Source organism: Pongo abelii, chromosome 17 (genome assembly GCF_028885655.2).
Source record: "Pongo abelii isolate AG06213 chromosome 17, NHGRI_mPonAbe1-v2.0_pri, whole genome shotgun sequence".
Lineage (NCBI taxonomy): Eukaryota > Metazoa > Chordata > Mammalia > Primates > Hominidae > Pongo > Pongo abelii.
The window spans coordinates 46305116-46331135 of NC_072002.2; the positions used below are offsets into that span (position 1 = coordinate 46305116).

The 26020-nt window shown below is 43.3% G+C and overlaps 1 protein-coding gene and 1 long non-coding RNA gene across 3 annotated transcripts in view; one reads left to right on the forward strand and one right to left on the reverse strand.

Moving 5' to 3' along the window:
• The first annotated feature begins 371 nt into the window (after positions 1-371).
• Positions 372-26020, forward strand: part of RNF125 (ring finger protein 125) — a 53706-nt gene continuing 28057 nt past the window's right edge. The window contains exons 1-3 of one of the 2 annotated variants that reach the window (XM_054537773.2): positions 372-1178; positions 18918-19071; positions 23654-23748. In XM_054537773.2, the coding sequence (XP_054393748.1) occupies positions 1015-1178; positions 18918-19071; positions 23654-23748 (413 nt within the window). In that variant the 5' untranslated portion in view covers positions 372-1014. The remainder of the gene's footprint in view (positions 1179-18917; positions 19072-23653; positions 23749-26020) is intronic. The other variant, XM_024236017.3, reaches the window with a different exon arrangement.
• On the reverse strand, positions 4295-12835 carry LOC129051537 (uncharacterized). The gene is made up of 4 exons (XR_008515895.2): positions 12557-12835; positions 9423-9472; positions 8465-8501; positions 4295-4468 (listed from the first exon to the last, which is right to left on the reverse strand). It is a non-coding gene; the product is annotated as an uncharacterized LOC129051537 (long non-coding RNA).

Sequence of the window (26020 nt, forward strand, 5' to 3'; positions counted from 1 at the left end):
AATTTTCTCAAAGTTTTGGTTTTGTTTTTTAAAGTAAGTTCTGTGAGAACTGAGATTTTGTTTGCTTGTTGACAATTGTGTCTTCATTGTCATAGAACTGAGTCTGGCGTGCAGTGGGCACTAAATAAGTCTTCGTAAAAAGTGTGAATTAACGCCGGGCTAATTTTTGTATTATTAGCAGCGACGCAGTTTCAACATGTTGGCCAGGCTGGTCTCGAACTCCTGCCCTCAAGCAGGAGTTTCAAGCCCGCCTCGGCCTCCCAAAGTGTTGGAATTACAGGCGTGGGCCACCGCGCCTGGCTGATCACGTTTAAAGGGCGGGGTGGGGAGAGTACAAACAACAGAGGAAATCCTGAGCCGCAGAGGAAACTGGAGATGGCAGGGTTTAGCACTAGAATCTCTGTAGGAGAGATAGGATCTCCAGGACTCTTTCCACTACCCAGGCTATCTCTCCATTAATGGACTATTGATTGGATGACAGAGTAGCCATAGCACTGTCTTAGGAGACGCCCAATCATAGGTCATAGGTCATTTTTGCAGCTTATTGTGATTACAACAGTGGAGGATGGTCCTATGCATCACCTTATAAGCGGCTGTTCTGTGATTATCCTTAAGCATGGCCACGCCCGCACTTAACTTCTGACGGTGGGGAAAGCAGCTGTGTGTGATAGCTTGGAAGGTTTACTGCTGCAAGTCCTCTTCTCTGCAGTTGAGGTTTCAGGTTTCAATCCTTCCAATACCACAAGACAGAGCACCGGGCGGCTGCCGCCTCCGCCTCCGCGCCTTAACCTAGGCGGCTTGCCGAAGATTTCAGCCCCGCGGCCGCGCGCTCGCTCTGCCCTAGACCAGGGTTGGGCGCAGCGGCGGAGGTGGCTTCTGGGCTGCGCGAGCTGGGCGAGCTGGGAGGCGGCGATCGCAGCTGGGCCGGGACTTCCTTCCTCCACCGCACGACAACAAAACAACCCTGCGGCAGGCACTGAGTGCTTGGCAGCTGTCTGGGCGAGAGGCACAGCGATGGGCTCCGTGCTGAGCAGCGACAGCGGCAAATCGGCGCCCGCCTCTGCCACCCCGCGGGCCCTGGAGCGCAGGGGGGACCCGGAGTTGCCCGTCACGTCCTTCGACTGCGCCGTGTGCCTTGAGGTGTTACACCAGCCTGTGCGGACCCGCTGTGGCCACGTGTAAGTTCCAGGGGAGCTCGGTTTGCGCCCACCCCTAAGGAGGGCGATGTGGGGAAGCTGAGGGCATGGTGTGGGGAAGGAGGGGGACGGAAGACAGCGTCTTAGGAAATTGCTGCAGGGAGAAACCTGGACCCGTGGGATGCAGGACCACAGGGAAAACGCTGGTCGGAAGGTGACACAGGATTTCGGGAGGAGAAAAAAGAAACAAGCGGGCCCTGTAGCCCCCTTGCACTGCCTCCTCCCGAAGCCCAGGTGCGGAACTCCGGAGAAGGGGATCCACGCACGGGTCCCGCCCAGAGCCAGGGCTTGCCAACTGGGGAGTGCTGGAGAACCAGCGCTCGCCCAGGCACGGAAAGGAAACGAGCTCCAGCTACAAGGCAGGGGCTCCCGCAAAGCGCAGTTACCCCGCTGAACACGGTGGAACGGGCTGCGCTTCCCTCCGCCCCAGAAACCCGGGACCGTTTTGTTTTGCTGGAGCTGTGCACGTGTTCCCAGGATGCCCACAGAGGCTCGTCTTAAGCAAACAAGGATCTGTGCAAAGTGTCTTTCCACCCCCACCCCTGCTACCCTTTCCCAACACAGACACCCAGCCCCTCAGAGGGCAAGTCAAACTGGAGCTTCCGAGTGACTTTCCACAGTCGTTAGAGTTTAACAACCTGCTAGAGTGGGGTTTGGACGTTAGCCGCAAGCCCTTGAATGTACTCCTTCAAAACCCAGCCTCAACGTGACAGGAGGTGGCAGGCTACCTGCTTTACGCACGGTCTCTCCAAACCAGCGGAAATTACAGAGTAAAATAACTTTCTCAAAACCGCATAGTACTTAGCTAAAACTCGCAGTTGGTGCAAAGCCGTGGTCGTTTCTAAGAAGAATTTAGAAACAAAGTCCCTATATAAAATTGGCACATCCGTAATGTGTGTTTGAGTAACTGGTGGAGTTGGATCTGTGAATTTGTGCGCTCTGTTTACTTTGTGTGTGTGTGTGTGTGTTTGAGGGAGAGAGAGACACGTAGTCTGGCTCTGTCGCCCAGGCTGGAGTGCTGTGGCGCTATCTCGGCTCACTGCAACCTCCGCCTCCCAGGCTCAAGTGATTCTCCTGCCTCAGCCTCCTGAGTTGCTGGGATTACAGGCGCCCACCACCACACCCGGCTAGTTTTTGAATTTTGAGTAGAGATGGGGTTTCACCACGCTGGCCAGGCTGGTCTTGAACTCCTGACCTCAATTGATCCACCCACCTCGGCCTCCCAAAGTGCTGGGATTAAAGGTGTGAGCCACTGCACCCAGCCTTCTCTCTTTGCTTTGAATTTTGTTCGCGGATACGTGTGTGTGTTGTGTCTGCACAGATCAGGAGCGGAAGCCTACTTAATGTCCTTTGAAGGGTGACTATAGTATGATGAAGCCCTGTGTGATGCCACAGTGGCTTGTACCAGCATTTGGCTTAGCAGGAAGAAAGAAATAGCGTTTTTATGAATGCAAGTGCACAACATGTTTTTGAGGACCACTTTTGAAAGGATTTAGGTAGTCCTTAACATGTTGTGCACTTGCATTCAAAAGTTTTGAGGCCGGGTGCGGTGGCTCACACCTGTAATCCTAGCACTTTGGGAGGCCGAGGTAGATGGATCACCTGAGGTCAGGAGTTCGAGACCAGCCTAGCCAGCATGGTGAAACCTCATCTCTGCTAAAAATACAAAAATTAGCCAGGTGTGGTGACCCGTGCCTGTAATCCCAGCTACCTGGGAGGCTGAGGCAGGAGAACTGCTTGAACCTGGGAGGCAGAGGTTGCAGTGAGCCGAGATGGCATCATTGCACTCCAGCCCGGGCAACAGAGCAAAACTCAGTCTCAAAAAAAAGAAAGTTTTGAAAGGACTTAGGTGATCCTTAATACCTATAGCCTTGCAACTGAAAAACAGTTTTCACCACTGCCCGTCTGTGAGCCAGGGACAAAAGTGTGCAGCCTGCACAATGTATAAATAAAGAGTGCTTTGGGCATTATTTCGTAGCTGTATTTTCAAGGCCTGTTGTTTCAGCTTTGTTCTTAAAACTCGAGGCTTAAATTTACCCTCCTTTCTGATTACTGATGTTGTTGCTCAGCTGTCCAGATATAGCTTATTAACATAATATCCACAGGCCAGTCTGGAAGCCAAGATGGGCTGTGTGAGTCATAAAATATATTGATTATTTTAGGGCAATAACAGCCTAAAGATACCTCCATTAGAATTGAATCATTATTAGCATTAAAACTTTAAAGTTGTGCAAAACATAAACAGTGGGCGTTTTGAAGATTCTTTTTGGAACAGACCGCTTTGCTATTCAATGATCTGACTGGAGATTGTTTTCCCGGTTTAGACTTTGAATATTATAATTTACCATTTACAATATTTTTCCTTCTACTAAAGGATAATATAAATTTGCAAAATGTTAAATTTTTTGTTTAATCTTTTTCTTTGTTAAAGTGAATAGGAAACTAGCAACTGGAAAAATAGTCATAAAATAGCATTACAAGGGCTGAACAAATTGCCTTTCCTCTCTTTACTGTTCTTTGTTTTGACAAATCTATGTCCATTGTTCTGGCTGTGGGCAGAATTTCCATATTCCTCCTTTTGGCAAACTTACTTGGTCCCCTTCCACTTTATAAATGTTAACCAGAGTCCTTTCTGCAGTAGAGATTGTGAGCGTTAATACCATTTGTACATTCTAAATGAATTACTCTTTTCCATTGAAATTAAGTTGGAAAACGAATAAATGCAAATGAACCTTCTGTATTTTATTATCCCACATTGAAGCTACATTTTCAGACGTGTTAAACTAGGTGGTTTATGCTGATTTTTGTTTGTAAACCTATTTCAAGTCAAACAAGTTTAATAACAACAACAGTACCTTGAATGAATATGTACAGAGCACTTTATAAGTTGTATTGTGATGCAGTAGTAACTGGCCCTTACAGAGAGCTGGATTTGAAATTCACCTCTGCCACTAGCCAGCTGTGTGACCACTGTAGGGAAATTTGAATTTGATTTTTTCCCCTAAAGGTTTGATCATTTGAGTCTATGAAACAAACTGCTAATAGATTAATAAGGGGGGAAAGGCCTACAAATGTATTAATGTGCATAGGGGCATGGGAGTCATACAAAATATGAAAACTGAGAGAAAGGGCCAGATGCTTGATGCTTTTTTACCATCTTGAGGTTACAGCAGAATAGGGGCTTGGAACATGGTTATGGGAGGGAGAGAGAAAGAAGCGGCTGGGGCAAAGATGGTCTAGTTATGCAGATGAAACTTCATAGATAGCAGCTCCTAGAAAGAATAGGCGTGAGCCTGTGTTAAGTTGCTCTGTCAGACCTTCACAGGTGTCAGACTTTCAGTTAATAATTTCCTAGGTACAGATAAGGGGGTGCCTCCAAGAAAGCCTGGTTGTTTATTTCACCAGTGTAGATTTTTCTCTACAGATACAAGTCTCCTCCACAAAAGGCAGCTTTTCAGGGTTATTCCTGTATGCGGGAATATATCAAAGAAGTACATTTTGGGGTGAAATATTTTCAGTTTCCTTTAGTCCCCCATTTAAAGCTTAATTTTTAGAACATTAAACATTTCCTTTATTTATTTTTATTATTTATTTATTTATTTTTAGAGGTGAGATCTCACTCTGTCACCCAGGCTGCAGTGTAGTGGTGCAATCATGGCTCACTGCAGCCTCTACCTCCTGGGCTCAGCAATCCTCCTGCCTCAGCCTCTCACGTAGCTGGGACTACAAGTGCCTGCCACCATGCCTGGCTATTTTTTACTTATTTATTTATTTTGAGACGGAGTCTCGCTCTATCGCCTAGGCTGGAGGGCAGTGGCGTGATCTCAGCTCGCTGCAACCTCCGCCTCCCAGGTTCAAATGACTCTCCTGCCTCAGCCACTCTAGTAGCTGGGATTACAGACACGCACCACCACACCTGGCTAGTTTTCGTATTTTTTGTAGAGGCAGGGTTTCGCCATTTTGCCCAGGCTGGTCTTGAACCCCTGAGCTCAGGTGATTTGCCTGCCTCGGCCTCCCAAAGTGCTGGCATTACAGGAGTGAGCCACTGCACCCAGCCAAGAAAGTGACAATTCTTTACATACCGCAAGGTCAGGAATTTTGTAAGGGAACTATATACACAGGGTACCAGGCCAATCTTTTTCTAAGTCTGTTGGCTTTTTAATGTCAATTTCAGTCCCTCAAAACAGTTTGATCATGTATCTAAGTATGACATTCCAGTTAAAGCATTGCTAAAATAACCACTGTCTCCAATTATGTCCTGTTCAGACTGTTACTGAACTTATGCATGTAACTATATTGCCATGAAATAAGAATACTCAAAAACTGGTTTGTGAATCCAAAGAGAAAAAGGTAAATTATTTTGCTCACAAACGTATACTTGGCCAGGTGCAGTGGCTCATGCCTGTAATCCCAGCACTTTGGAAGGCCAATGCAGGAGGATGGCTTGAGACCAGCAGTTTGTGACTAGCCTGGGCAACACTGAGAGACCCCATCACTACTACACAAAAGTCTTGTTCAAAAGAGAAAACCATATTTTACTTTTGAATCAATATATCATTTATAAAGCTAATTTAAATAAAACCTAATAAACAAGTCCATCCAATTTCAGTCAGCTTTGACCACACAAGATAAAATTTACATACCTTTTATAACTTCTTACGATTTTTCTTCTATTTCCAACTTTCTATATTCATTTAGTTTTATCTATATCTTTTTTATTCTTTCAATTTGAAACAATCTTTAAATAACTTCTAAACTAGACACAATTAGTTTTCCATTAACAAAAAAAATCACACTTCATACCTTTTTTTTTTTTTTTTTTTTTTTTTTAAGACGGAGTCTCGCTGTGTCACCCAGGCTGGAGTGCAGTGACATGATCTTGGCTCATTGCAACTTCTGCCTCCCGGGTTCAAGCAATTCTCCTGCCTCAGCCTCCTGAGTAGCTGGGATTACAGGCGTGCACCACCACACCCGGCCTCATGCCATTCTTATAACCTTTCTGTCCAAAAACATATCTTGCTTTTTTTGTATATTCTGCCTGAAGAATTGTTTGTCTTATTTCTAGTAGTTTTATTTGTTTGTTTTTAGAGATATGATCTAAGAACAAACTACTCAGTGATGTGATCATAGCCTACTGCAACCTCAAATTCCTGGGCTCAAGCAATCCTCCTACCTCAACCTCCTGAGTAGCTGGAACAACAGGCATGCCCCACCACATCCTGTTAAAATTTTATTTTTTACAGAGACAGGGTCTGCCTATGTCACCCAGGCCAATCTTGAATTCCTAGGCTCAAGTGATCCTCCTGCCTTAGCCTCTCAAAGAGCTGAGATTACAGGCATGAGTGCTCCCAAACTGCTGGGATTACAGGCATAAGCCACCACACCCAGCCAACCAACAATTTAAAACTAGCTTTATTGCTGGGCACAGTGGCTCACACCTATAATCCTAGCACTTTGGGAGGCCGAGGCAGGTGGATCACTTGAGCCCAGGAGTTGGAAACCAGCCTGGTCAACATGGCGAACCCTTGTCCCTACTGAAAATACTAAAAAATTAGCCGGGCATGGTGGCGCACACGGAGGCTGAGGTGGGAGAATCGCTTGAACCTAGGAGGCAGAGGTTGCAGTGAGCTGAGATCGCACCACTGCACTCCAGCCTGGGTGACAGATCGAGAGTTGTTCTCAAAAAAAACAAAAACAAACAAACAAAAAAACCTAGCTTGATTTACCAAAGATTACTGAAGTCATATGAACTTTGAAAAACATTTGGGATAGTTAATTTGTGAGTACTCATTTATTTAGAAGTCAGTTTGGTACTACAGACTATACAAACCCATGTGTAAACATATATATACATGTAGACACAACATATATCACATGCACACACCAGTATCCAAAAGCCAGAGAGATTAGCAAGTTTAATGCAGGAGAGCAGAATTTTAGATATGAGAGGATGGACCCTGCCCATGGCTTCTGTGGCTCAGTGAGAAGACAGAGGACCCCCAATGGCCAGGCGTGGTGGCTCACGCCTGTAATCCCAGCACTTTGGGAGGCTGAGGTGGGGGGATCACCTGAGGTCAGGAGTTCGAGACCAGCCTGCCCAACATGGCGAAACCCCGTTTCTCTAAAAATACAAGAAAATTAGCCAGGGGTGGTGGCAGGTGCCTATAATCCCAGCAACTCAGGAGGCTGAGGCAGGAGAATCACTTGAACCCAGGAGGCGGAGGTTGCAATAGCCGAGATGGCGCCACTGCACTCTAGCCTGGGTGACAAGAGAAACTCTGTCTCAAAAAAAAAAAAAAAAAAGAGAAGACAGAAGACCCCCAAAGAGGGGCGATTGGTGGCTTTTGTGTTTGTGTATGCATGTGTGTGTGTGTTCCTCAAGGGGTCTCAGGGTTCACAGAAGTCCCCTCTAGGCCTCTTCATGTGGTATCAAAAATGGCAAAAAGGAAGGGCAGAAGGGGAAGGAAATGGAAGAACAACTCTTACAGGAGCCAATTTGGGGAGATTTTAAGCTTTCAAAAGGCCAATACAGTTTTAGTTAGTAGGAGTCTGAGTAACGAAAAAAAGTCTAGTTGACTAAGAAGTTCCCAAGGGAGAAACAGGATTTGAAAGAGAACAGAGAATATCAGCTATTAATTAAGCTGGCTTTTGACCACAGAGCCATCTTTCTTAAAAAAAAACTTTTTTTTTTTTTTTTTTTGAGATGGAGTCTTGCTCTGTTACCCATGCTGGAGTGCAATGGCGCAATCTCGGCTCACTGCAACCTCCGCCTCCCAGGTTCAAGCGATTCTCGTGCCTCAGCCTAAAAAATCCTTTTAAATATGCAAGCAGCAAACATTTTGTCTTCTGAGCACCCAGTCTGTCTTTTTTTTGTTGTTGTTGAGATGCAGTCTTGCTCTGTCGTCCAGGCTAGAGTGCAGTGGCCCGATCTGGGCTCACTGCAACCTCTGCCTCCCGGGTTCAAACAATTCTCCTGTCTCAGCATCCTGAGTAGCTGGGACTATGAGGGTGTGCCACCATGCCCACCTAATTTTTGTATTTTCAGTAGAGACGAGGTTTCACCATGTTGCTCTCAAACATCTGACCTCAGGTAATCTGCCTGCCTCGGCCTCCCAAAGTGCTGGGATTACAGGTGTGAGCCACCGTCCCCAGCCTGAGCACCCAGTCTTTTGTGGGAGCAGAGAGAATGGTAGCTGTGGCATTTCATGCCTCTTTCTCCCCAGACCCTCCCAGCACCCCCTCTCTAGGGGGTACCCACCTCTCCTCACCTGTTTGGTTCCCAGCCGTAGCAGGAGGTGTGTCTCTCTGGCCCCGTAAAGGAAGCAGATTAATGGGGAAAATGTTACTATCACACTCTAAATATAAACCAACGTTTTAACCAAAGGAAATAACTCAAAATCAAAACAAATAAGAACATTTGAGACTGAAACCAAGAAGCTCTTGATGGCTTCAACCAAGGTTTCCTAAGAGGGAGCAAAAGTTGCAACCCTTTCAAAATCCAGATCATTCCCTACAGCAGCTTAAAGAAAGCAAGGTTTTGCCAGCCGCAAATGGGGTACAACCCACATTTTTGTCTGGCCATATTCTCTAGGGTTTAAGACAGAGGAAAACAACAGCTGGATGAGAGGCTTACAAAATGAATGGGTACCCCAAAGGTTAAGAAGTCATACAAACATAAATTAAAAACAATTCAAACTAATTTTTTCCAAGTGTTTCTTTTATTTTTCCTTCATGAGTTAAAGGATTTACGTGTCCTAGGGACTTGTTCCCTGAAAGGGAATTGAATCCAGGCTGCAGTGGTGAAAGTGCAGAATCTACAGGATGGAGTCTTTTTTTTTTTTTTTTTTTTTTTTAACAAATTTCATAAGGAATCTAAAGCATGCAGTTTGAGTACAAAGGATTTTAACTTTGTTTTAAATCTGATTTCTACTTTTCAAAAATCTTGCCGAGGGAGTTTCTAAACCTGTATTCCTTTTGTATCATTTCATAGGTACCAATAAGGTAGCTATTTAAGATGTGAGCTCTAAAAAGTTTTCTTTTAAATATAGCCACTCATTTATTTTAAAAGCGATTCAAACCAATACAAGAACTAATTTATATGTTTTTCTCTGTTGATCCAAATTTAGAAAGGGTAAAACACACAGACTCATACCATCCACATTTGACCAGGCACTATAGGCAGAGATCGGAGAGGAGAACTGACTTGGTTAAAAAAAATCAGTTTACCTTTCTTTGCTGGCTTTTCATCCGTTGTTCCAAGATCCCATTCATTGGCTCTAGAATGAACAAAATGACTTACATCCTGATCACAACACCAAAAATGTAGTGAAGCTTAAATTTTTCTCCTAAAGATTCGATACTTTGAGTCTATAAAACAGGCAGATAACAGATTAATGGGATAAAAGCATACACATTTATTAATGTGCATATGGGCTTGGGAGTCATAGAAAATATGAAAACTGAAAGAAAGGGCCAGATGCTTGATGCTTTTATACTTGAGGTTACAGAAGAATGGGGATTGCAAGATGGCAAAACAGGTTATAAGAGGGAAAAAAAAAGGTAAAGGGCAAAGCTGTTCTTGTTATACAGATGAAACTTCACAGGTAGAAGCTCTAAGAAAGAATAGGTAGTAGTCGGCTGGGTGCAGTGGCTCACGCCTGTAATTCCAGCACTTTGGGAGGCTGAGGCGGGTGGATCACGAGGTCAGGAGATCGAGACCATCCTGGCTAACATGGTAAAACCCTGTCTCTACTAAAAATACAAAAAATTAGCCGGGCATGGTGGCAGGTGCCTGTAGTCCCAGCTACTCGGGAGGCTGAGGCAGGAGAATGGCGTGAACCCGGGAGGCAGAGCTTGCAGTGAGCTGAGATTGCACCACAGCACTCCAGCCTGGGCAACAGAGCGAGACTCCATCTTAAAAAAAAAAAAAAAGAATAGGTAGTGGTCCATGATAAGTTTCTTTGTTAGACCTTCAAACATTTCAGACTCTTGGTTAATCTCCTAGATGGGACAAGGGAGACCTCAGAGAAAGCCTGCCTATTTATTTCACCAATGTAGACTTTCTCTACCAATGTAGACTTTTCTCTCCCCCACAACATGCAGCTTTTCAGGGTTTTTCCTTTCTGCAGGCCATCTCAATAGCCATCTCGAAGTATGTCAAATAATTATTTTTTGGGGTAAAATATTTTGTTTCCCTTTTTTTTTTTTTTTTTTTGAGATGGGGTCTCACTCTGTTATTCTGGCTGGGGTGCTGTGGCGTGATCTCAGCTCACTGCAACCTCTGCCTCCTGAGTAGCTGGGACTACAGGTGTGTGCCAACACGCCCGGCTAATTTTTGTATTTTTTAGTAGAGATGGGGTTTTGTTATGTTGGCCAGACTGGTCTCAAACTCCTGGCCTCAAGTGATCTGCCCACCTCAGCCTCCCAAAATGCTGGGATTACAGGTTGAGCCACCCTTGCCAGCCAATTTTCTTTACCACTAAGTTGCTTAAACTCTTTGAATCTGTTTCTTCATTTGTAAAATGGGGTGAGTAGTGCCATTTTTATGAATATTTAAAATGTAAAAGTATCCCATAGTAAAGGCTCAAAACATGGTTTCTCTTTCCTTCAGTCATTCCATAAGCAAAACCCCAGGAACAGATATTATTTCTTATCTCTGTATTTCTTTTGGAAGAACACTGTGCCATGAAAAATTGATCTATGACATTTCCAAGATGTCTCAGATAGCCTCACTTTTAGCTTAGTTCTTTTTCCTTTGGTGGACTTTAATTTAAGAAGTTTCACTTTAATGTTTTATAATTTTAAATGAACTTTATTCATATTGCTGTATCAGTTGTAAAAAATAGATTTGAGGGAAGAGCCTTCTCACTTCTGCCTTATCTTCTATTAGAGAGCTGGGGTGAGAGCCAGTAGATAACTTGGAGCTGTATAAATGGAGCTTAAAAGGAGTCTGGAGGCTGGGTGTGGTGGTTCATGCCTGTAATCTCAGCACTTTGGGAGGCTGAGGTGGAACTGCTTGAACCCCAGAGTTTGAGACCAGCCTGGGCAACAAAGTGAGACCTCGTCTGTACAGAAAAAAAAAAATAGCTGGGCATGGTGGGGCATGCCTGTAGTCCCAGCTACTCGGGAGGCTGAGGTGGGAGGATCACGTGAGCTCGGGAGGCTGCTGTGAGCAGTGATTGCACCACTGCACTTCAGTTTGGGTGACAGAATGAGACCCTGCCTCAAAAAGAAAAAAATGATTTACATTCAAAGGAAATACTCAAAGACATTTGTTGTCAGATTGAAAACAGTAGATGCAAGGGAGAAAGGTATCAAAGCCAATCACTGGGCTTTAAGGCTGGTGAATAAACAGGGTCAGAGAGACTGGCACAGGAGGAAGTGAGTGCACTCATGAATGGGCCTGCTGAATGTACAGCAGTCTGATAGGCAGATATCCAAATAGAAATATCCAAAGGCTCTAGAGGAATAGACTGGGGGAAAGAGATCAGGGCTGGAGACTGAGTTATCTAAAAAGCGTATAGAGGTTGAGAATGGGCTGAAGAGAGCTAAATGAACTGGAGCACACCGTAAGATAGAAAGAGCCAAGTCTCCATTGACCTCAGATACAACTGCTCTAAGTCATAGAATGTACCTAATTTTTATTTTTATTTTTTATTATTTAATTTAATTTAATTTTTTGAACCAGAGTCTCGCTCTGTCACCCAGGCTGGAGTGCGGTGGCACGATCTTGGCTCACTGCAACCTCCACCTCCTGGTTCAAGCGATTCTCCTGCCGCAGCCTTCTGAGTAGCTGGGACTACTGGCGCATGCCGCCACGCCCAACTAATTTTGTATTTTTAGTAGCAACAGGGTTTCACCATGTTGGCCAGACTGATCTCGAACTCCAGACCTCAGGTGATCCACCTGCCTCTCCCTCCCAAAGTGCTGGGATTACAGGCGTAAGCCACCCCACCCAGCAGTGAATGTACCTAATTTTTAGAAAATGAAACTCTGTTTAGGATAATTCTGAAATACTTTCAGGTAAATGGATTGAAATGTTCAATTTGTGGTCAAGTATGAGCAGTAAAGCCTACATCAAATTGGTGGTTTCCTAAGTAGAGTCTGAGAGTCTTCCTGATGAGTTTTAAATTGATCCAGAAATATGCATGAGTGGCTTTCATTCTTACAGGACATTTGCAATCCCAGTGTAAACCAAAAATAAAATTCTAAGGCCCCCAACCAACTGAATGGACCTTTCCTCTCCGCCAAGGGCATTCTAAAGTAAACCAGAAACACTAGTTCACGCCATGATGGGAATGGGTATTTATCAAATACTACAGACTGGGTAATAGATAAAGAAAAGAATTTTTTCAGCTCACAGTTCTGGAGGCTAGGAAGTCCAAGAGCGTGGTGCTGGGACCTGGCTAGGATCATCCCCTGGTGGAAAGGTAGAAAGAAGTTGGCAGAGTGGGAAAATGCACGTGAGAGAGCTCGCTTATTATTTTATTATTTTATTTTTCAGATACGCGGGTCTCACTATGTTGCCCAAGCTGGACTCAAACTCCTGGGCTCAAGTGATCCTCCTGCCTCAGAGAGTTGGCTTTTATAGCAAAGCCACTTCTGCAAGAACTAGCCCACTCCTGTGATAACGGCATTCATCCATTCATCACAGTGGAGCCCTTATGACCTAAATGCCTCCTGAAGGCACCACCTCTCAATACCACCACAAGAGGAACCAAGTTTTCATGCTTGAACTTTGGGGGGACACATTCATTATATCAGGCCTCCTGGTTATACAGGCACATTCATGGTCTTATATTTGTGGCTTCTGCTTGTTACTGGGAAGAACTGAGGTTTCTTGAAAAGACTACAAAATTTGAGGCCCTACCCAAACTGTTTAAGGATCAGAGCACTACTGTCTGTGGCTGCATAAACTTGGCACATTGCTACACTACTCTGAACCTTAGTTTGCCATCAATAAAATGAGGAGAAAGCACAGCAGCATTTTATGAATTCTTGTAGGAGCCTACAAAAATAGGGGATAATGTATACAAGTGTCCCCCATAGGGCTCGGCACCAGTATTACTATTCTGCTTGCATTGGCATACAACTCAAATTGTGGAAAAAAAAAAAAAAAAAAAAAAAAAGGGAAAACTGCTAGTTGACAAAAACAAAATGTTATCTGCTTGCCTCTAAATAATGTAAGCAAATAATTCATGTCAGAACCATAAGTGTTATATTAGAAATGTTAATTGTGAGTTGAGCATTTGAACCATTTGTCGTAAATTTCATTCAAGACTACACTTTGAGAACTCATTCTTAGAGACTCAGAGACATCCAAGGTCAGATTGTACCTTAGAACTTATAATCAGCTGAGACAGAAAGAAGTAAAATATGTATAGCAGAGAACTTAGATTTCTTGATCTTAAAATATTGATCTTTCCAACTGGGGTAGCTGTGGTGGTGGAATAAAAGGTTACTGAAATTTGGGTCAGAAAACCCCAGCTTAAGACCAACCAAGTTCAAGCACTTTCTTTTTTTTTGAGAGAGAAATGGAGTCTTGCTGTTGCCCAGGCCGGAGTGCAGTGGCGCGATCTCGGCTCACTGCAACCTCCGCCTCCTGGGTTCAAGTGATTCTCCTGCCTCAGCTTCCCAAGTAGCTGAGACTACAGGCATGCACCACCACACCCAGCTAATTTTTGTATTTTTGTTTTGTTTTGTTTTGAGATGGAGTCTTCCTCTGTCACCCAGGCTGGAGTGCAGTGGCACGATCTCGGCTCACTGCAACCTCCGCCTCCTGGGTTCAAGTGATTCTCCCACCTCAGCCTCCCGAGTAGCTGGGATTACAGGCACCCACCACCATGCCTGGCCAATTTTTGGTATTTTTAGTAGAGATGGAGTTTCACCATGTTGGCCAGGCTGGTCTCGAACCCCTGACCTCAAGCGATCCACCTGCCTCAGCCTCCCAAAGTGTTAGGTTTACAGGCAGAAGCCACCATGCCTGGCTGTATTTATTTTTAGTAGAGAGAGGGTTTCACTCTATGTTGGCCAGGCTGGTTTCGAACTCCTGACCTCAGGTGAGCCACCTACCTCCCAAAGTGCTGGGATTACAGGCGTGAGCCACCGTGCCCGGCCAAGCTCAAGCACTTTGTATTTATGTGATTTTTTCCCCCCAAGCCAAATTTTATCCAGCTTTATTAAAGATACTTTCCATAAAGAGTCATGGTATTTCAGGCAGGACATGGGCAGACAATCCTTAACAGTATACAACAACTTTCAAACTCCCTTCTTCAATGGACTACCAAAAAACATAAAGCCACTTTAAAACCCAGTGGAGGGCTGGGCTTGGTGGCTCACGCCTGTATAATCCCAGCTACTCGGGAGGCTGAGGCAGGAGAATCACTGGAACCTGGGAGGCGGAAGTTGCAGTGAGCCGAGATTGCGCCATTGCAGCCTGGGCGACAGAGCAAGACTTCTGGCAAAAAAAAAAAAAAAAAAAAAAACCAAACCAAACCAAAACAAAAAAACCCAATGGAGTATTCATTTGATACTCTGAACAAGAAAGTTTAGGGTGAGGTTTGACATTTCACATTTAGCAAGTTGTTTAACATGAGCCGACCCTGACTTTCAGGGAGTAAAATGAAAATGGCAGAATTTGTCTGACGATACACAATGTAGAAATTGAACCACTGCTCTTTTGAGCAGCCCCATCTCAGTGGCATCACTGGAAAGTCCAGATTGCCTGACATGCTGGTAACCAATTATTGGGGGCCAGGCCCCAACAGGTGTCTGGGTTTAACGGAGTTAAGTTTATGCTGAAGATGGAAAGGGAGAAGAGGACATAGGAACAAATTTATTTTTCCATACCACAAGGCTCTTGTGCCAAGGTGTCTGTGTTTGTCAAAGTCAGGGAATCCCTTCTCCTGGGAGCCAAGAGGAAGCCTCTCAAAACTAGAAGGGAACACCAGCCTGGCCAGCATGGTGAAACCCCTCCTCTAGTACTAAAAACACAAAAATTTGCCGAACATGGTGGCACATACATGTAATCCCAGCTGCTTGGGAGGCTGAGGCAGAATTGTTTGAACTCGGGAGGTGGAGGTTGCAGTGAGCTGAGATCATGCCATTGCACTCCAGCCTGGGCAACAAAGCAAGACTCCGCCTCAAAAAAAAAGTCTGGGCACAGTGGCTCATGCCTGTAATCCCAGCACTTTGGGAGGCCAAGGAGTGCGGATCACCTGAGGTCGAGAGCTCGGAACCAGCCTGACCAACATGGAGAAAACCCGTCTCTACTAAAATACAAAATTAGCTGGGCGTGGTGGTGCATGCCTGTAATCCCAGCTACTCGAGAGGCTGAAGCAGGAGAATCATTTGAACCTGGGAGGTGGAGGTCGTGGTGAGTCAAGATCTTGCTATTGCACTCCAACCTGGGCAACAAGAGTGAAATTTCCTCTCAAAAAAACAAACAAACAAACAAAAAACTAGAAGGGAAAGGTGTTTTCCCCACATCAATCCAGCTTCTAGACGGTGTTTTCCCCACATCAATCCAGCTTCTAGACGTTCTATTAGTGACAGTGACTGATATCCCATCCCCAGGAAACAATAATGAAGTGTACTGTGTGCTAACAACATAACTTAAAAAAAAAAGAAAACCAAATTCTGCATTTTTATGAAACTTGATAAAAAATAGTATTTCAAACTGTACAGTCACCACAAATACATAGTTATCACAAATGCACACACTTCACCTGGCACCTCCAGCACCTTGGCTTCCTGTGCCTGGTCTGTTTAGGCATCTGCATTCTCTGCAGGGTTATTCCCCTCCTTGCCAGCATCAGTTCTTCCCTTTTTCTCTTTGGGTACCTTCTCTCCCTTCTTTGCAAGGGCCTCCTTAGACTTGGCTTTGGAGAAGCAGGTTTAACAGACAACCTTGCAGATCTTCTCTGTGGTTCATCCTTCACATTGGCGTTATCTCCTTAGCATCCCGCTCAGTCTTTCTCTTGAGCAGGGCGGCAGCTGCAGTGGGACATAAGCCCTGGGTAAGGGATGCAACAGCGCATAGGTTATAGTCGGTCTGGGGGTTGTTCTTGCTGCTTCTTCACACTGTTCCTTTATGTGATCTTGCAGAAGCAACTTACCCTGTATGTGCCTTGGTTTCCTTATCTATAAATGGAAATAATGATCTTTCTTGGGAGTTTATTAAGATTAAATGAATTAAGGTATATGGAAGTGTTTTTAAAAACTTTTGTAGAGAACCAGTGTATCAAGCTTCAAATTAGACATAAAAAATTACTGGCCAGGCACAGTGGCTCATGCCTGTAATCCCAGCATTTTGGGAGGCCGAGGCGGGCAGATCACTTGAGGTCAGGAGTTCAAGACCAGCCTGGCCAACATGGTGAAACACAGTCTCTACTAGAAGTAAAAAAAAATTAGCCGGGCATGGTGGTGCACACCCGCAATCCCGGCTACTCGGGAGGCTGAGGCAGGAGAATTGCTTGAACCTGAGAGACAGAGGTTGCAGTGAGCTGAGATTGTGCCTGGGCAACAGAGCGAAACTGCATTTCAAAAAAAAAAAAAAAAAAATTACCATACAATAACAAAAATAGCTAGAAGTAAAGGGTAGGAACCAAGGCAGATATGGAGTTCTATGTAAAGGGAGAAAAGTTCCATCTGGTTGCTACTGAATCAGTCATTAGGTCACTGTGTGCAGTGTTCAACTTCCAGAGACACGGTCTATACTTGACTTGGCTTGCCAGGTGCTCACGCCTTCAGCAGGAGTTGGTAGGCACCTTGATTGAGGTCCCACTGAGACTATATGTAATATAAGAGGTATTGTTCCTGCAGAGCAAGAGCAGGATGCTATTGTAAGAAAAAGGAGGAATGGATGCTGGACAGGTATAAACAACAAGTAGATGTCTCAATCACTGCACAAGTGAGCATCCTCTGTGTGCTTTTAGTAATTTGATAACAGATGCAGAAGAGAATACTGTTATGAATCAGTCATGATCCAAGCCAAATTCAACCATAATAAGAAAAAAATAAAGAGGAAAATAATTGGTAATGACTAATATAATTAGGAGTTAAAGAAGAAAAGAAGAAGAATGGTTTGGAAAATAGCTGTGCCTACCCATCACTAAAGTTTATCATCAGCAAGTATTTAAATACTACCCAGATGCCCATTAACAACAGAAGGGTAAATAAATTTGGGTGTATTCATACAATAGACTTCACAAAATTAGAATGGACAATCTCAACTATATACAACAATATAATGAATCTTTTGACCATAATATCGAGCTAAAGAAGACCAAGAATACATACCAGAGGGTCCCATTTATAGGAAGTACAGAAACAGGTAAAACTGATCTTTGTTATTAGAAGTCAATGATTACCACCCTCAAGGATAGTAAGCAGGGATGAGAAAGCTGCGGTCTATAGGCTGGTACAATGTTTGATAAGTATAATTTTTATATATTAAAATACATTTTAAAAACTCGATGATTACTTTGGAGGGGATAGAATTGTGTCTGGAGGCCGGGCACAGTGGCTCACGCCTGTAATCCCAGCACTTTGGGAGGCTGAGGCAGGTGGATCACCTGACGTCAGGACTTCGAGATCAGCCTGACCAACATGGTGAAACCCCGTCTCTACTAAAAACACAAAAAATTGGCCAGGCGTGGTGGTGGGTGCCAGTAATCCCAGCTACTTGGGAGGCTGAGTCAGGAGAATTGCTTGAACCCAGGAGGTGGAGGCTGCAGTGAGCTGAGATCGTGCCATTGCACTCCAGCCTGGGCGACAAGAGAAAGACTCCATCTCAAAAAAAAAAAAAAAAAAAGAGAAGGAAACAAGAGGGGAAATTTTAGGGGCTGGCCATGCTGTTTTTGTTATAGGTACTGGTTATATGGATGTGTTCAGTTTTGAAATTTCATTCAACTATATGCTTATAAGAACTTTCCAGTATGTACAGTATACTTAAAATTTAAAAAGCCTACCTTTTGACATGCATTAATACTCCCAAATAGATATTATGTGCTGAGTAGTTTAAGAGGCATCAGGTCATGCTGATGTGTATAAATTACCTAAATGCTCATTTTTATTTCTATGTTTATGGAGCCTTCAACAACTCCTATAAACAGGTCAGAATTTTCTGGAAATGTTGATTATGTCAAGATTTCATAATGAGGACCTTTAAATAAACCAGAGAACATATTTCTTGACTAGGAAGGAAGGAAGGAAGGAAAGAAGAAGGGAGGGAGGGAAGGAGGGAAGGGAGAGGGGAGGGAGGGAGGGGAGAGGGGAGGGGAGGGAGGAAGGGAGGGAAGGAGAAAATGGTTTTATAGAGAATTATAATGTGTCTGGTATTTTTACTTCCTTGACTTCCTGCTGTTTTCTTATGTGACACACAAAACCCCACAGAAGAAAGACATATTTTCTCAAGAAATTTGAGGTAAAATCCAATTTAGACATTCTTTAAAGTATCCTTTAAACTTAGCCTATAGGAAAGCTATTTCACCCACTTTGAATTCTTACTTTTCTTGAAAGAATGTGTGATTCCAAAGAAGTCTTGCCGGGAAGGTAAGCAATTCTCGGGAAGTGCAGGGTGCAAGTGGACCTGTAATTTGGTAGTATGACTCATGGGGTACAAAGTGTCATTAAATTACAGTTTACACAAATGAATATACATAGTGGTGGCTCCTTATAGTTTTCAAGGAAAGTGATATATTTTTGGTCTGTTTGGGGTAGATTCTGCCGTTCCTGTATTGCTACCAGTCTAAAGAACAACAAGTGGACCTGTCCTTATTGCCGGGCATATCTTCCTTCAGAAGGAGTTCCAGCAACTGATGTAGCCAAAAGAATGAAATCAGAGTATAAGAACTGCGCTGAGTGTGACACCCTGGTATGTGACCCCACCTATGTTCATGGTTACCAGCTTAAGTCCCTGCGAAAGTTATCATTTCACCTCTGCTTCTGACCCCATGGTACCCACCTTTTTTTTTTTTTTTTTGAGACGGGGTCTCGCTCTTTCACCCAGGTTGGAGCGCAGTGGTGCGATCTCGGCTTACTGCAACTTCCACCTCCCGGGTTCAAGTGATTCTCCTGCCCTCAGCCTCTTGAGTAGCTGGGTCTACAGGCACGTGCCACCACGCCTGGCTAATTTTTTGTATTTTTAGTAGAGACACGGTTTCACTATGTTAGCCAGGATGGTCTGGATCTCCTGACCTCGTTACCTGCCTGCCTCGGCCTCCCAAAGTGCTAGTGAGATGTGAGGACAGCTGGACTTCCTGGGTAGAGTGGGGACTTGGGGAACCTTCCTGTCTTACAAGAGGATTGTAAAACACACCAATTAGCGCTCTGTAAAATGCACCAATCAGTGCTCTGTAAAACGCACCAATCAGCGCTCTGTAAAGTGCACCAATCAGCACTCTGTAAAACACACCAGTCAGCAGGATTCTGAAAGTAGGCAATTGCGGGGAGGATTGGAAAAAGGGCACTCTGATAGGACAGAAACGGAACATGGGAGGGGACAATAAGGGAATAAAAGCTGGCCACCCCAGCTAGCAGTGGCAACCGGCTCGGGTCCCCTTGCATGTTGTGGGGGCTTTGTCCTTTTGCTCTTCACAATAAACCTTGCTACCACTCACTCTTTGGGTCCATGCCATCTTTTTTTTTTTTTTTTTTTGAGACAGAGTCTTGCTCTGTCGCCCAGGCTGGAGTGTAGTGGTGCCATCTCGGCTCACTGCAAGCTTCGCCTCCCAGGTTCAAGTGATTCTCATGCCTCAGCCTCCCCAGTAGCTGGGACTACAGGCATGTGCCACAATGCCTGGCTAATTTTTTGTCTTTTTAGTAGAGAGAGGGTTTTGCTATGTTGGCCAGGCTGTTCTCAAACTCCTGGCTTCAAGTGATCTGCCCACCTTGGCCTCCAAAGTGCTGGGATTACAGGCGTGAGCCATCTCGCCCAGTCTCCAATTTCATATATATACATATATCATCTGCAGAAAACCCTGAACTTCTACCATCACCCCTAATTTGTGAAACAAATGCTTTCATTGACCACCTCCATTTTCCCTTCTTCTCATTACTCCAGTGATCCTCTATGATATGTCCTCCAGTTCTGCTACTCTATTGCAGACCACTAATGAATAGCTTTGTTATCAAACCCAGTGACATATTTCCACCTGTATTGATCTGGACTTTGCAGTATTTGTCTCTATCAAGCACACCTTGCCTGTTGCAATTTTCAACTTGGATACTGTATCAGCTTCCCCAGATCATGTGAGGTCTTGAAGGTTATGCAGAAGATTCTAGATTTTATCTTAAATGCAATAGTAAGCCAGAGAAAGAAAGTTTTGGAGTGCCAAGATCGGGCTTATATCTTTATTTTCATTTTTATTTGAGACAGAGTTGCACTCTGTTGCCCAGGCTGGCATGCAGTGGTACGATCTCAGCTCACTGCAGCCTCCACCTCCTGGGTTCAAGTGATTCTCATGCCTCAGCCTCCCGAGTAGCTGGGATTACAGGGGCCCAACACCACGCCTGTCTAACTTTTCTATTTTTAGTAGAGACACGGTTTCACCATGTTGGCCAGTCTGGTCTCGAACTCCTGACCTCAGGCGATCTGCCCGCCTCGGACTCCCAAAGTGCTGGGATTACAGGCATGAGCCACCGTGCCCAGCCCACGCTTGTATCTTTAAGATATCACTCTAACATACACATAGAAAATGGTTTGGAGGCCAGGCGCAGTGGCTCATGCCTGTAATCCCAGCACTTTGGGAGCCTGAGGCGGGAGGATTGCTTGAGCTCAGGAGTTCATGACCAACCTGGGAAGAGACCTTGTCTCTACTAAAAATCAAAAAAATTATCTGGGGCATAGTGGTATATGCCTGTAGTCCTAGCTACTCCAGAGGCTGAGCAGGAAGAGCGCTTGAGCCCGGGAGATCAAGGCTGCAGTAAACTATGATCGTGCCACATAGCAACATAGCAAGACTCTCTCAACAAAAAAGAGGAGCTGGGGAGAGGATCATGTTCATGTTCATGTTAGAGGGTGGTTTTAAAGGTAAATGATAAATATATATGTGATATATATAACTGATGATTGGCTTTTAACAGTGTCTGGAATATAGTAAATGCTCAAAATCAATAGCTTTTTACATTCTTAATAATAGATTATTGCTTATTTTTACTTTGTCTTCACATAAAATTCATACAGAAAATCAAACTCATTATATTGTTTAATCATCCAATTCTTGATCCCACCTTGGTGTCTGTCAGAAACAAGAGGATTCTCTCAATTAACTTGTGTGGAAATCCTTTTTTCACCACCTCCCCCTCCCCCATTATCTGATTAATCACAAAGATTTTGATTTTTTTCTTTGAGATACTTTTTTTTTTTTTTTTTTTTTTTGAGATAGAGTCTCACTCTGTTGCCCAGGATGGAGTGCGGTGGTGTATGATCTTGGCTCACTGCAACCTCCACTTTCCAGGTTCAAGAGATTCTCGTGCCTCAGCCTCCCGAGTAGCTGGGACTACAGGCATGCACCACTATGCCCGGCTAATTTTTGTATTTTAGTAGAGATGGGGTTTCACCATGTTGGCCAGGCTGGTCTTGAACTTCTGACCACAGGTGATCCGTCCACCTCGGCCTCCCAAAGTGCTAGGATTACAAGCATGAGCCACTGCGCCCAGCTTTGAGATACTTCTTATATTCTGTCTTTTCCTTTCTGTGTTATCCCTCTTTCTAGGAATGCTCCCCATTCCTTCTACGCACATTTTGCCCTCTCCCATTTTGCACTCTGTGTGTTCTTCAGAGTCCTGGCCAGATCTCTATTCCTTGAGGCCTGGCCTTAGTATTCCAGTTCCCTATATCAAACAATGTCTTTCTTTTTTTTTTTTTTTTTTTTTTGAGACAGACTCTTGCACTGTCGCCCAGGCTGTAGTGCAGTGGCACCATCTCAGCTCACTGCAACCGCCGCTTCCTGGGTTCAAGCAATTCTCCTGTCTCAGCCTCCCAAGTAGCTGGGGCTATAGGTGCACACCACCACACCCGGCTAATTTTTGTATTTTTAGTAGAGAGGGGGTTTCACCATATTGGTCAGGCTGGTCTCAAACTCCTGACCTCAGGTAATCCACCCACTTCAGCCTCCCAAAGTGCTGGGATTATAGGTGTGAGCTACCACGCCCAGCCCCTATATCAAACAATTTCTTATCTACTTGTCTAACATCCTTTTTTCTTCTGTTAGATTGTAAGCACCATTAGAACAGGCACAATGAATTGCATTTCGTTTGCCATTTTTTATAATGTCTCAGATAATTTTGTGTCTAGACTATGAATTGATCAATTCATTTGTCAGTAGATAGTCCACGGCTTGTTAATTTTCATGACTAATGCTTATCTTTGTTGAACAAAGAATACAAATAGAAATTTTTACTAGCAAAAGTCATAAAGACATGAGAGAACGCTAATGTGCAAAGTTGGATGTTACAGATTGTAAAATACATCTGTTTAAGACAGCTTATGCACATCAATCCTAGTTTTTATATCTTTTAGGTGGATATTTGTAAAGCCAGGGCTTTGTTCTTCCTTTTCACTTGCTTTTATTTTTGTCCTTTGTTAAACAATTATAACTGTTTCCTTGACATGGCAGATTTCATGTTTGAGGTTTAACTTCCGTAGCTTGGGCAAAATGAAGCAGAGTGGGTCGGCCACCTTACCACAGCTGTACAGAGCTTCCTTTAGCACAAGATCTTATCAGAGTTTCTAATGAAACATTTAATAGGATGTGTTATGTTAGCAACAGATCCCTCATGGTTAGGCTCTCTGAATGTATATGTGAAAGAACAAGGGCTCTCTATTCTGCATTGATAAAAATGGACTGCAAGAGCTGTCTTTTATGTTTGCTCTTAATGGGACCATTAAGTATACTATGTATTGTGAATTCATGTAATACTGTTGGGTGTGTTATAAAACCATGGTATTTATATCTTTCCCTAAGGCACAGTGTTTCATTTAACTTACTATGGGCACCTCTAAAATGTATCCATTTATTCTTCTTATCTCTCCATTTCTTTTTTCTGTCTCTTTTTCCATCTTAGATTGTTTCTTCTTTCCTCTCTCGTGCTCTTTTTCTTCACCCATTTTTTTCCCTTACTTCCTTCTTTCTAAAAGCTGTTTATGTAATGGCATGCAAAAGAAGTAAATTTGAGTTACCACACATCTATCTACTTTAAAAAATGTATATGCTTTTTAGAAGAACCAAATTCAAGAACTTAACAGTTGGGTCTTCTAAGTGTTGGAGAATTTGAAAAATAGTAGTATTCTTGATAATGCCTTAATTTTTGGTGGTACTGATGTTACGAATGCATCTATTTAGTTAATTGATCCCACAATATGACCTTATTTGAAAGTTAAAAGGCTGGATCGCATAAGCTTTCAATGAGCCCTTTTTTAACAGTGAGTTTATTTTGAATTTGTTTTTATGTAGGTTTGCCTCAGTGAAATGAGGGCACATATTCGGACTTGTCAGAAGTACATAGATAAGTATGGACCACTACAAGAACTTGAGGAGACAGCAGCAAGGTTTGTTTCAATACAATATAGTTTAATGCTAAAATTGATAATGTTTATAAAGAATTTAATGGGCTGGAAACTTTAACATTCTTATGAAAATATTTACATATTTATGTTTATGTTCTTAACTATGATACCTGGTACTGGTAATCATTTGTTGATAGCAATCATTGTTAAGGAATTTTGCACGCTCTACTTTAAAAATTTCCAGGGGTAACCAACCACAGACTGGAGAGATTGGGGCAACTTCCTCAAACAAGTTTGTGTTAACACGGATCCAAAAATAGAATGCAGAACTGTTACATTTCTGCTAGGCTTTGTTTTCTAATAGATTCCTGAAGTAAATCGTGTTTGGGATTATCCATCTTCTGTCACCACTGCTCATTTCACCAGCTCATTCCTTATCATTTTGCTTGTTTCTCTTTAGAATATAGACAGCAACATCTCAGTATACAAGAGAACAGGCTGGGCAGGCATCCTGAATCCTTTGCCTTTTTGATGGGTAATCTGGTATGGGGGTAGGGGAAAGATGGAGGTAGCTGGCAGACGTAATGGAGGATATTGATAGTATTTTGTTCTTTAAAAAAAAGGAGAGAAAGAAACATTCATGGGGTGTGGTGGCTCACACCTGCAATCCCAGCACTTTGGGAGGCTGAGACGGGCAGATCACTTGAGGTCAGGAGTTCAAGACCAGCCTGGGCAACATGGCGAAACCCCGTCTCTACTAAAAGAACAAAAATTAGCTGGGCATGGTGGCGCACACCTGTAATCCCAGCTATTCTGGAGGCTGAGGCACAAGAATCACTTGAACCTGGGAGGCAGAGGTTGCAGTGAGCTGAGATCTGGCCACTGCACTCCAGCCTGGGTGACAGAGCAAGACTCTGTCTCAAAAAAAAAAAGAAACACATCTAAGTTGTTATTCTCCTGATGAGAAAGAGAAAGGTAATTTAGCTGCATCAGAGTAGTTATAAATTTGTAATCTGCCCCTGCTAACCAAATAAAGTGATCTGTGCTTTCTAGCAAAGACTGATGGCTTTCCAGCCATTAATCTGCCTATGGATTCACCAATATTGGTATTCTGTATAATTTCTCTCTCCCGGAGAAAAATGTTAGCTCTGCTCATTTTTAGAAAATATACGCAAAATATAGCTTACATTTCTAAACCTAAAAGTCTAAACAATCACCTCATTCTTTTTGTTTTACTAGAGATCGCCTTGCAAAAGTACCTTTTATTATAGAATTAGCTTTATACTCTGACATTATAAATTTCAAATGAGTATTTTAGCTATAAACAGAGTATGGATCCTGTTAGATTGACCACAATGACCAATAGGAAGGAAGGGTTACCAACGGGTTGAGAAAGTGTATGGGTTTGATTGCAAGGTTGATGGCTTTTATGAAAATTTAAAAATATATGAAAGCTAATTTGAATCCCAATTTCTTTTACTCATTAGAATTAAATAGTAAAGAATTAAAGTAATAGAAAATGGAGAGGGTTGTTGATTATTTTACAAGATATATTAATATTTGGATTTATGATAAAAATCTTTGCTTTACAGAAGAATTTACCACATAATTCAAATTTTAAATTTTGAAACAAGTTTTGGGGGACAGGAAGTTACATCTGTAACAGAAAGTGAGCAAACAACTCCAAGACTCCGTATTGTCCCTAAGAACTTAAGGCAGTGTTGTCCAATAGAAATATAATGGTTTTTTTTTTTCTTTTCTTTTTTTTTGAGATGGAGTCTTGCTCTGTCGCCCAGGCTGGAGTGCAGCGGCACAATCTTGGCTCACTGCAACCTCTGCTGCCCGGGTTCAAGCGATTCTCCTGCCTCAGCCTCCCGAGTAGCTGGGATGACAGGCGTGTGCCACCATGCCTGGCTAGTTTTTGTGTTTTTAGTAGAGACAGGGTTTCAGCATCTTGGCCAGGCTGGTCTTGAACTCCTGACCTCGTGATCCACCCATCTTGGCCTCCCAAAGTGCTGGGATTACAGGCCTGAGCCACTGCTCCCGGCCTAGATATATAATGTTAATCACATGTAATTCAAAATTTTCTAGTAGCGACATTTAAACAAATAAGAAGATAAAGTCTAAATTACCTTTCAATATATTTTATCTAACCTAATATTGCCAAAATATTATCATTCGAACGTGTAATCAGTATAAAAATTATCAAGATATTTTACATTCTTTTTTCTTTTTACATTAAGCCCTCAAAATTCAGTGTGTATCTTATACATCCAGCAAATCTGAATTTTTTTTTTTTTTTTTTTAAGATAGA